Source organism: Myotis nattereri (genome assembly GCF_964212035.1).
Source record: "Myotis nattereri genome assembly, chromosome: 2".
Lineage (NCBI taxonomy): Eukaryota > Metazoa > Chordata > Mammalia > Chiroptera > Vespertilionidae > Myotis > Myotis nattereri.
In genome coordinates, this window is record NC_138076.1 from 154,476,298 (window position 1) to 154,488,423 (window position 12,126).

The 12,126-nt window shown below is 45.3% G+C and overlaps 1 protein-coding gene across 2 annotated transcripts in view; it reads right to left on the minus strand.

Moving 5' to 3' along the window:
* The window catches only part of SRGAP1 (SLIT-ROBO Rho GTPase activating protein 1), a 262,335-nt gene that overhangs the window by 124,613 nt on the left and 125,596 nt on the right, over positions 1-12,126 (minus strand). For both annotated transcript variants that reach the window (XM_081082308.1, XM_081082307.1), the window contains exon 3: positions 5,595-5,757. In XM_081082308.1, coding sequence (XP_080938434.1) covers positions 5,595-5,757 — 163 coding nt within the window. The remainder of the gene's footprint in view (positions 1-5,594; positions 5,758-12,126) is intronic.

A 12,126-nucleotide genomic window follows, 5' to 3' on the forward strand; every position in this document is an offset into this window, starting at 1 on the left:
CACAATGTATAAAAAATGCAGAGCCCAGCCAATCAGAGAAAGACAAATATCACATGATCTCACTTATTTGTGGAATCTAATGAACAAAATGAATTGACTCACAAAATAAGACCCAAGGCATGGAGGGATGAAACAGACTGATTAACTCCGTGTGTGTGTGTGTGTGTGTGTGTGTGTGTGTGTGTGTGTGTGGTGGTGGGGGGGGAGGGGACGAGAAGAGATAAATCAAAGAACTTATATACTTATATGCACAGCCCATGGGCACAGACAGTAGGGTGGTGAAGGCCTTGGGGCAGGGAGGTAGGGCTTGGCAGAGGGAGATAAAGGGGGGGGGGAATGGGGGACATCTGTAATACTGTCAACAATAAAAATTTATATATGTATTTTAAAAAGTGCAGAGCACAGTGGTCGGTGTACGGTTAAAATTCAGTAAGTGGTAGCATGCAGATAGCATTGTTATTGGTGAAAAGCAAAATAAATTATACTTGTACACATATTTATGCAAACCAAGGAAAGATAAAAACATTAATAATCTGAAAACAATCCACGGGGAAATGACAGGCTTCAAGATAATTGAAAACACACACAGATAATGTAACATTCAAATACTACCACTTTATGTTGCTCCCTCTAAACTACATCTATTAACATTCGCAAAATTGGTAAATGAGATCATGTGATAAGGTGCTTAAATAAAGTGATTACTGCAAGCTGGCTGCAGTCTTTCTTGTAACTGTGACTGCTGACATGAATTACTTCGTGTGTGTGTAGCACATGAACTGCACATTTTCTGGCCGTGGCACCAAACCAGATGCAGAACACTCTCTTTTCTTCAGCATGAGTCATGGAAAGAAGGCAGCAAAGTCTCATCACGCCAGGAGGCAGGGCTGGAAAACTGGGCAGGAGGCACCCCATTAATCCTGGTTCTTGGGAGAGAAGGGAGAGCTGATAATGAAACAAACCCCTGTGTACAAGGAGTCTCCAATTTCTGATCTTCTCCTAAAATGGCAAAGCAGAACCTGAGAGTGTAAAAGCAGAATCCCGCCCTGTCCGTACATAATGAAGAGTCTGGAACCGAATAACTATTTTCGTTGAACGAATCAAGAAATCAATGAAGCCTCAAAGTTCAGGCTCCCCCTGTGAAACAGCTTTGGGGGAAACTGAGAGGCAGGGGGGGTTGTTGGCCAACAGGTTTTCATTAGGCTAGTCTCTGATTTCCCACTAATTGCTGAAATGTGAGGCCCAAAATTTTAATTCATCTACAAGCAAGGAAGTTGTGAGGGCAGTTCTCAGAGTCCAATTACAAATATGGTTTGGGATATCACAATATAAGTGATATACCAATACCCTGTGATGACGTGGATGTGATTATCACAGGGGGTTGTCTCTCCTTAGAATGAGGACACACTTAGTATAATGTCTAGTGTAACCTCACATTACATAATTATTGCTGGTTTGTGGACGTGTGCACAATAGACATAATAATAAAGATAATAGCTAGAAGTTAGTTAGGATGTATTAAGTCCAGACACTGGGCTAAGTGGCTTCTCATGTATGATCCATCAGTCTTCCATACAATTATCTGAAATAAGTTATTATATCTACTTTATACTTGTGGAAACTGAGGCTTAAGAGGTTTATGAATACTTCCAAGTCCACATAGCTATTCATCAGCAAAGCTAAGACTCACACCCACAATATCTGACTTCAAAGTCTACAAGATGAATCGCTATGTTATTCTGATCAACAAGCTTTATGTACAACTCTACAGGTCTAAATCTGAAATAATCGATATTTAAATAACTGAGTAATGCTTTTGTTTTTAAAAAGCTTCATTTTTGCCCTAGCTGGTTTGGCTCAATGGATTGAAGGGTCTCAGGTTCAATTCCAGCCGAGGGCACATGCCCGGGTTGTGGGCTCGATCCCCAGTGTGGAGCGTGCAGGAGGCAGCCAATCAATGATTCTCTCTCATCATTGATGTTTCTCTCTCTCTCTCCCTCTCTCTTCCTCTCTGAAATCAATAAAGAAATCCTATATAATAAAAGCCTAATATGCAAATCGACCAAAAGGCGGACAACCAGGGGAACGATCCATCGCTATGACGTGCACTAACCATCAAGGGGTAGACCAGGGGTCCTCAAACTATGGCCCGCGGGCCACATGCAAATACAAATATTGTATTTGTTCCCGTTTTGTTTTTTTTACTTCAAAATAAGATATGTGTAGTGTGCATAGGAATTTGTTCATAGTTTTTTTTTTAAACTATAGTCTGGCCCTCCAACAGTCTGAGGGACAGTGAACTGGCCCCCTATTTAAAAAGTTTGAGGACCCCTGGGGTAGACGCTCAACACAGGAGCTGCCCCCAGCCCGCAGGCCCCAGGCCAGACAAGGTGGGTGCCAGTCGGGTCCCTCGGATCACCCCGCCAGTCACCCCACAGATCAGCCCTGATCGCCGGCCAGGCCTAGGGACACTACCTGTGCACGAATTTCATGCACTGGGCCTCTAGTGTACATATATATATATATATATATTAAATAAATAAATTCTTTTTAAAAAGCTTCACTTTTTCTTTTGAAAACCTTCTGGCAAGTAGAGGCAACTATTTCTACAACTGTTTTGATGTGATTAAACTTTAAGTCTTGAAGCTGTTCCCTATACCTATGCATAGAATTAGGTATTCCTATTTGTGCCTTCTTGATTATTATACTCATTTGGTCCCCAAAACACCCCCAGAATGATGTGCTCTGAACTCTTATTTGACTCTACAGTTTGGTAAAGGATTCTCTCTGACTGAACTGAATAAGATATAAGAGGCTGAACCCAGCATCTAGCCGGAGATCCATGAAGATTTTTGGGAAATGAGGAAGTCTTAAATCCTTTCCCAAGAAGAACAGCATTGTGCTCACTGAGGACTCCATAGCAGTTCTAAAGGTCACTTCCGACGGGATCTGACAAGTTCTCTAGGTCTGACAGAACCACATGCTGGAAGAAGAACTGGAAAAGGGGAAGGCTGGTGATGAGTTTGCTTTTTAACCTAAAGAGACCTGAAGATCTGGGGACTTGATAGGTAGGGTTCTGCCTTCCTGCTCTTCCAGAAGACAGATGTGTCCGCAGGGGCTGACCTGGCTCTTCAGTGACCTCCAGTCCTTCTCTTTTGCCCTCCGCCTCCCTTTCTACCTTTTCCATCAGTAATAGACATGGGAAGGTGGGTGTGTGGTCTGCTGGGTTTACTTGAGGAAGGTAGGATTTGATATCTGTAATTGTAATGACTATTAACTTCCCAGCGGTTAGCAATGGTCAGGAGAAAGCCATTCACCCACTAAGTGCCAAAGGAACCAGGAGTCTATCAATCCACAGTCCCCAGGACCGTAATTCTTTTGACTCCAAGAGGATAAGAAGAGACTTCTAGGTAGCAAACAAGCAAGAGTGTGTGTGTGTGTTGACTATACGTCCTTCAGACCTTTTCTTCAAGAGCCAGAGACTGATTCTCACAACTACTGGGAATACTGGCTGCTGGCTGTTGAGACTCACAGCTGATCCCTCTCTAGGACCTACCCTCCACAAAAGGGAGTTGCCTCACCCCAGGATTACTTAGCTTTCCCCTAGGCAGCTCAAATCCAATGATGCAAAACAAAGACGAGGCCCTTTGCCTGGATATGGGACAAAAAATGAGACAATCCCCCAAGGACCACCCCAGATGCAGCACTTCCATAGGCTCAGCCTCTTCCCAGTGCTCCCTCCCCTTCCTCAGAGAGTGGGCCTCTGGAATCACCTCCAGAGCTCACACAGCAAGTACGCAGCAGAGCTGGCATTCACATCCAAATCCATGCGTCTCTCAGCTCTAGGTTTCTATCGACTTTATCAAGGCCTTGACTTTGATTTTCAAAACACAAATCCTAACACCTTAGCAAGACACACAAAGTCCCTTTTTATATGACCGTCCTTTCTAGCCTCACATCCCATCAGTCATGTCCATACAATCCCTGGTCCAGTCACATCACACTCTTTCCTTTCCCAGGACATGCCACGCTCTTGCTTTCCCAGGAACAGGTCACTGTCCTTGTCTGCTTGACCACCACCTCCTCCCACAGACCTCACGGCCAGTGTGTCCTTCCCTGCGAAGAACTTCCTTCCAGCCCCGCAGTCGAGCATCCCTTTAGCAGGGGAGCTGTTCATTATGGTAATGGGTTCCCTGCAGGCAGAGACATGTCTTTTAACTCTGCTTTCTCAGCCAGACATTTTAAAGATGTTTAGTTAAATGGATAAATAAATGAGGACTAGTTTTTTCTTCATCTATAGAGCCTCTCCAAGACCTAATGCCATCTCCTGCTCCTAGAAGATGCTCAAAAACAAAAACCAAAACCAAACATTGACCAAATGAGGTCTTGGCTGAAAGGGCTGATGCAGGAGAAATTTCCTTCACTCTCATGGCTCAGTCTAAACTATTTGTTTTAAATCTCTACTTTTAAAGATGCACGGGATATTCTTGTATTTATTGTCTTGTTAATTAATATTGTCTTGTTACATTTTTCACATTTCTCCTTTGTTTGAAACATCGCCCCCCGCCCCCCAAATTACTAGAGCAAAGAGGACTTGGAGTTGGCTAAGTTACATTTCTAGGTCAGAACTGAAATCTACTGTGGATACATCAAACATGACTAAGAAGTTTTCCAGCTGGCCTGCCTAACACTGCATCTTTGTTCTACGGGCCCCTTTGAAACATAAATATGCCATTAATCCACAAGTTGGTTCTTTCCCCACTTTCTGAAACTAATAATTACTTACTGAATAGAGGTACAGATATTGGTATAGGCAACCGCACCCCTAGTACAAAGCTGAGGTGGGGGTGGGGGCGGGGGTGAACCCTTGTCTTACAAACATACAAACTGAAAGCTAGTCTAACTGGGCAAGTGGCTGCGTTCTCTCCAAAGGAAATCGTCCAATTTTGTCCTTGTTCTCAACAAAAATGTCCAAATTAAAAAAACAACAACAAACTGCTGAGAGCTGGCTGGGACTAGTAGTAATGATAAGAAGACTTAAAAGTCCAGTTTCTTCTTCCTTTTTAATGGATTTGGGAAGGAGGAAGCTTGCTGGCATGCAAGGGACAGAATTTTCTGTGCCCTGTGGAATTTTTTTCATGTCACTCCATCACTGCCTCCACTGCTGGCCTGGTGGGAGTCAGAAGAAACGGTGATAACGTTTTCCCGAGAGAGCAGCACATCTGGTTATCTCGTTCTTCACAAGTCTCTGACCAGGCGTGAGCCCCAAACACTGAATCAGAAGCTCCTCCTCTCGGGTTTGGTTTTTCCTAACTGCAGGCAGCCCGTCTCTAAGGACAGAGGTGCAACTGGCAGACACTCCTCATTTCAAAAATTTGCTCACATTGTTCAGTCACAGATTCAGTGATTTAACTCTACAAGTAGGCTTGCTCAGGCTTCACTTTTCATTAGGATATGAACACATTTATTTTTTTTTACCTAATATTTCTTGAGCCCCGTTAAGGAATCAAGGCACCAGCCCCTTCTCAGTTGTGGCTACAGGCAGAGCGGTTATGGGAGAGCACAGTACAGCAGGACGGACGGACGGAGGGTACCTTTTTAAACATCCTGGTGGAATCCTCGCTGATCTGCATGAAGCGCATAATCACGTTGTTCAGGTAGATGTCACTCAAGGTTGCGTGGTCTTTGCTTTCTCTCCTCACTTGGTTCAGGAGCAAATACCAGCAGTTCACTGGAGACAACAAGTTCTGGTCTTTCCTACGAAGTGAAGAAAGACAGGATTACCATCCATTTCAAAGCTGCCCCAGTCAGCTGAGGAAGACACCAAGGCAAACTAGGAGCCACGCGAGACAGGTTTGGTCACTGTTCGTTTACACTGGGTATTGCTCATACCAGGGCACTCCACAGCCAGCAGAGCAGCCTCCCGGGCCGTGATGGCACAGAGCCAGCGCTTTCCTGGGCTTGAAGAAAAAACTTGGACCAAGAACATGGGTCAAAACATACTCTCCCAACAAGTGCCATAGGACCCTACCATACAGGGCGCTCAGGCAGGCCTTCGGCTTTAAAGCCTCAATTGAAGAAAGCAGTTCATGTTTACATAAAAATCTATAGACTACTGTCTCCCAGACAGACTGTGGTTTGCCCCTGAACACAAAGTCTGCTTTGACTGTTCAGGCTGTTGTTGGAAAAGAGATTTGGCTAGGTATGCTTTCCAGGGAACATAAATGTGAGGGTGATTTATTAACCCCCCGATACATAACCTCCAGCCTCCCAAAAAGAGCCAGAACTTTATAGTATTGTCTCAAGGCTCGTGAACAGAACCACAAAGTTTGCTGGCTTATAACTTGTCACACGTCCTGTTTAAACAGCTTCAGATTTCTAACTCCTCCTTGTTTATTCTAGATAATAAAGCTAAAAGTAAAATTTAAACCACGAAAGAAGACTTGTAAAAAATCTTAAAGAAAAACTCTGAACAAAAAGAGTGACCCACATGTAATACCTTAAATCAATAAAGAAATTAAAAAAAAAAAAAAAAGCTTGACCCACTAGGATGTTGCTGCTTAAAAAAATAAAATCAAAGTACCACCACGTTTATGTGTTTGTTTTTTTGCTTTGTTTTGCTTTGACAATACAATCTAACTGTAAAATGGCAAAATGGCATAGAATGTTTACCATAACTCAGGGACATAAGTGTTATTTTATCAGACATGTTTATCCTCCTATTATTCATGATCATTGATAACTCTGAATATTAATTCAGTTAGGAAATAAATCATTAAGTCAGCTCTTTCTGTTAATAAGCCGCTCAGACTCAGGATTGAACACTGCATTAAGCCAGAACCATCTCTAGAAAAAAGACGAAGTAGCACATAGAGGTAAGAATGGGTGTAGGGAAAGAAACCCCTGATCCAGGGTCTTAGTACTTGCACCTCTGAGAGGGGCCGCCCATTTTCCGCTGGCACACTGAGAGTCGCTCCCCACCTGGAGAACCCCGATTTTCCCTCAAAATGCTCAGGCAAAGGGCAGTGGGCCAATGGCAGACAAGGAGAGCCTTTCTACTGACAATCTCTATCGACCGAGCCAAGAGGGAAATGTTACCTCATCATATTAACTTCTATGTATACTCTTTATGTTGAAGAACATTTGAGGACATTTCATACTTTCCTTCTGTTTCCTCAATGCCCTGCCTATAGTAAGCTTTAAATATTATTTTATTCATTGAATAAATACTTGGCATTGCCTTAACAATAATAGTAGTAATAACAACAATAGCAGCTATCTACACTAATAAAAGACAAACATGCAAATTGACCGTACCTTCGCTACACCTAAAGCCATGCCCACCAGCCAATCAGAGCAACTATGTGCAAATTAACTCAACCAAGATGGCGGCCGGCAGCCATGGAGCTGGAGCAAGCAGGAGGCTTGGTTGCCCCAATGATGGAGGAAGCCAAGCTTCCCGCTTGCTGCGGCCTGGCTCTGAGCTCCACTCAAAGCAACAAATTTTCAATTATAGAAGGTAAATAAACCCCAGATACCTGCTTTCAGCTGGCCATGGCCACAGAGCTGGAGCGAGCAGGAGGCTTCCCTCCCGCCTGCCCTGGCTGGCTCTGAGCTCCTCTCAAGGCTACAAAGTTTCAATTATAGAAGGTAAATCAATCCCAGAATAAAAAAGAAAAAGAAAAAAAGGAGAGGCTGGGAGCTTCCGTCGCCGGGGGGCTTAGCCAGCCTGAAAACGGCCCTCAGCCCCTCACCCAGACTGGCCAGGCACCCCAGTAGGGACCCCCACCCTGATCTGGGACACACTTCAGGGCAAACCAGCTGGCCCCCACCCATGCACCAGGCCTCTAACCTATAAAACAAAAGGATAATATGCAAATTGACCCTAACAGCAGAATGACTGAGAATGACTGGTCACTATGACACACACTGACCACCGGGGGCAAACGCTCAATGTAGGAGCTGCCCCCTGGTGGTCAGTGTGCTCCCACAGGGGGAGCTCTACTCAGCCACAAGCCAGGCTGAAGGCTGCCAGTACAGCGGTGGTGGTGGGAGCCTCTCCCGCCTCCTCACCAGCTTAGGCCTGCTCCCCGCTGGCAAGTGGACATCCCCCAAGGGCTGCCAGGCTGCCAGAGGGATGTCTGACTGCCAGCTTGGGCCCAATCCCCCAGGGAGCGGGCCTAAGCCAGCAGGTGGACATCCTCCGAGGGGTCCCATACTGCAAGAGGGCATAGGCCAGGCTGAGGGACACCTCTCCCTGAGTGCACAAATTTTTGTGCACCGGGCCTCTAGTTTATATTATAAAAGGCCAGTGGCCGTAACACTGTAACAGCCAAATGACTGGTCACCAGGAGGTGCGTGGAGCACCTCTTGGTCCCTCCCCCCGGCCTGTGAGCTGCTCGTGGCAGCGGGGTGGGGCTTGCAGCTCATGCGGTGCAGCATGGCTCGGGGCTCTCACAGCGGGGAGTGCAGAGGCGCTCATGGCAGGGAACTCGGAGGGGCTCGCAGCTCGTGTGGCGAGGCGGGGCAGGGTTCACAGCTTGTGCGGCAGCTCGCAGCAGTAAGCTACTCGCACACCAGCGGCCCCCACTCATGGCCAGCAGGTCTGGGGTCCCACCAGCACGGCGGGTCTGTGTCTCATGTGATTTCGTGTACTGAGCCTCTAGTCATTTACTAAGCACCTACTGTAAGAAGAAGCTCACATGTCAAGAGCATGGAATATGGCTCTGGCTGGTTTGGCTCAGCAGTTTGAGCGTCTACCCACACACAGAAGGGTCACCAGTTTGATTCCCAGTCAAGAGCATGTATCTGAGTTGCAGGTTTGAACCTTGGTCCCAGTCAGGGTGCGTGCCAGAGGAAACCAATCAATGTGTCTCTCTCTCATTAATGTTTCTCTCTTTTTTCTCCCTCCCTTCCTCTCTCTCTAAAAATCAATGGGAAAAATACCCTCTGGTGAGGATTAACAACAAAACAAAAAAAGAAAGCATGGAATATGGATCTACACTACCCAGGTCAGTGGTCGCCAACTGGTGGTCCACAGACCACTGGTGGTCCGTGAGGTCTGAAAGGTTAGCGACCGCTGGTCCAGGTTTAGGTCCCAGAACTACCACTTACTAGCTATATGATCTTGGCCAAAATACGTAACATCTCTGTGTCACCAGTACTTCATTTGCAGAATGGATAAAATAACAGGACTTATTTTGGGGATTATTTGCTTACTAAAATGCCTTAGTTCAATAGTAAGTGCTATATGAAGCTAGCTCTTTTTATCCAGGGACTGATCTGAAGACTTTACACAGACTAACTCTACTGAATCCTTACACTACCATTTAAGGCAGAGATTCTTTCTGCCCCCTCTATCAATGACAGAACTGGAGCTTAGCAAGGTGCAGGGATGTGCTGAAGACCAACGCTGGTGTCAGAGAGACTTTGAACCGGGAAGACTGATCCAACTCATGGTCGTTGCACTATACAGGGGCAATGTTAGGCCCAGGATTGATCTACACCAGCGGTTTTCCACCTTTTTCATCTCATGGCACACGTGAACTAATTACTAAAACTCTGCGGCACACCAACACAATAGGTATCATTCTGATTCATTCATACAGGACAGCTGGTTGGTTGTTATCATTTTTAAAAATGTGACAACCTAAGATCAATGCCCCTGACTAAACAGTCAGGTTTTGCATGTTTTTAAATTCTTGTGGCATGCCAGTTGAAAATCTCTGTCTACACTATAAACATCCCCAAACAGAATAGGAGCTAGACTCCAAAGTCCAGCTTAAATGATGGGTCAAGTTACAGTGCTAAATATTTAATGTTTGCTTGGTGAAGAGAGGAAAACATTGTGTGCAGACCCCATGCCAGCTATCAATCATATCAAGAACTTTATGTCTCATTTAATGGTCATAAAGTCTCAATGTATAAGTTAGAAAAAAAAGGCTCAGAGAGTTAAGCAACTTTACCAAAGGCACAGAGTAGAGTTAGCATATCATATGAGGCCTATATGACTACCTGCCCCCAAGTTTTATTGACATATAATTACCATACACCACTGTATAAGTTTAAGGTTTATAGCACAGTGGCTCGACTTACATATACTGTAAAATGAACCTGTCTGACTCTTTAATAAAGACTGTCTGAGTTTTTCCTAATCCTAGTTCATCCTTTCAGTAGACATTATCCATCTATCTTCAGTCCCATATTTATTCAAAAATAATTGTACTCCACTCAAAGAAAATTCCAAGTTGCTTACTTTTTGAAGAAAACTAGTGAACAAACCAGGAGAAACAAAAGTGACAGCTCTCTATTGAGGTGTCAGACTAAGGTGCCTATTTTCAGTTGATAACTCATTACCCAGGACAGCACACAGAAGGTGTCATTCAAAAATATTTACTGAGCCCTTGCTGGTGAGGCTCAGCTGGTTGGAGGTCGTTGGTTCGATTCCTGGTCAGGGCACATGCTGGGGTTTAGGGCTTGATCCCTGGTAGGGAATGTGCAGAGGGCAGCTGATGGATGTTTCCCTCTCACATCGATACTTCTCTCTCTCTCCATCTCCCTTCCTCTCTCTCTAAAAATCAATTTTAAAAATTTTACTGAATGGATGAATGAGCTGTCTTCTTTGCATTCACTTCAAAAAAGGACAGTTACTATAAATGTGAATGCAGTACTGGCTCCAGTCTCTTTCTAGCTCAAGTCTCTGTCAGGTACATTTGACATTTGTTTGCCCTGGAAACCATCACTAAAATTTATTTCTATTCTGGCTCAACACATCCAAAGGGGGGTGGGGGGGGGGGAGGTATTCCCTATGTGGAGTAGTTTTTCATTTGCTTCTGCAAAAGTAGCCCAGGGACAGTTTCTGCCCAACTTTTTATGTAGGATCTAAAGCCACAGAGGGGTGTAAAATGGAACTGCAAGCCCACGGTGAAGGCAAAGACAGGCATCTCTGAATCACTCTCCAATCCCGAGCCAGCTGAGCAGACAGGCCTTGTTGTTGCCTGGTGTGTGTGTATGTGTGTGTGTGTGTGTGTGGGGGGGGGGGGCAGATTTATGGTTTTCTGTTTTATCATTTCACTGAGATAGTTTTACTGGTCCTGATTTTAGGCTGGGATACAATGTGATAAGCTTGGTGGTAGGGAAGCCCTCAGTTCCAACTCTTTACCTTGTTGGGCCTCATCTTCTATCCTCATCTTTAGTGTGACTAAAGAGTGGGTACAGCCCGACCTGTGTGGCTCAGTGGTTAAGCACTGACCCATGAACCAGGAGGTCATGATTCAATTTCCGGTCAGGGCACATGCCCAGGTTGTGGACTCGATTCCTGGTGTGGGGTGTGCAGGAGTCAGCGGCTTGAGGATTCTCTCTCATCATTGTTTGTATCTCTCTCCCTCTCCCTTCCTCTCTGAAGTCAATAAAAATATATTAAAAAGATAAAAAGAGTGGATACAACTGCCAATTTGGATTTTAGTTCCCTTTTCTTTTGCTGGCCCCTGGAAATTTTCCCTTACTTTCCTATGTTTCGGTTATACATTTAAAAGAATGTCTATTATATTTTAAGCAGAATTTCTGGGAGTTTTGTGGCAGAGTAGTTGTCAGATTACCTACTCCCTGCATTTCCAGAAATGAAAGGCTGTGCTGCCTGCTTCGCGCCTCCTGAACAAGTCTGTTTCTCCCTGCAGTGCTGCTCATTCTTGCCCCTGCTGCGCTCCCCCACACACACACCCCGCCCTCCCCCCCAACCCCCACCCCCACACACACATGGTCTCCCTGTCTTAACTATAGCGTCCTCCAGTGCACAATCCAATCTCCGGTTCTTGTTATTTTAGAAAGCAGGTCTGAGCTGGTCATCCTGCTACTTAAAACTCCCCGAAGGCTTCTCATGCCCTCAGGATGAAAGCCAAACTGTTGAGTATGATCTACTCCAGATCTGGCACAATGTACACTTGTAGCCACCAGGCTACTTTCTGTTCTCAAAGCTGTCCCGCCCCCCTCACCCCCACCCCCACCCCCACCCCGTCCCTTATACACGATGTTCCTCTTGCCTGGAACAGCCTGCTCCAGCCTCTGACATGCCAGCTAGTCCCTCAGGTCCTCACTATGTATTACTTCTTCGGGGACGTTTCCTTGACC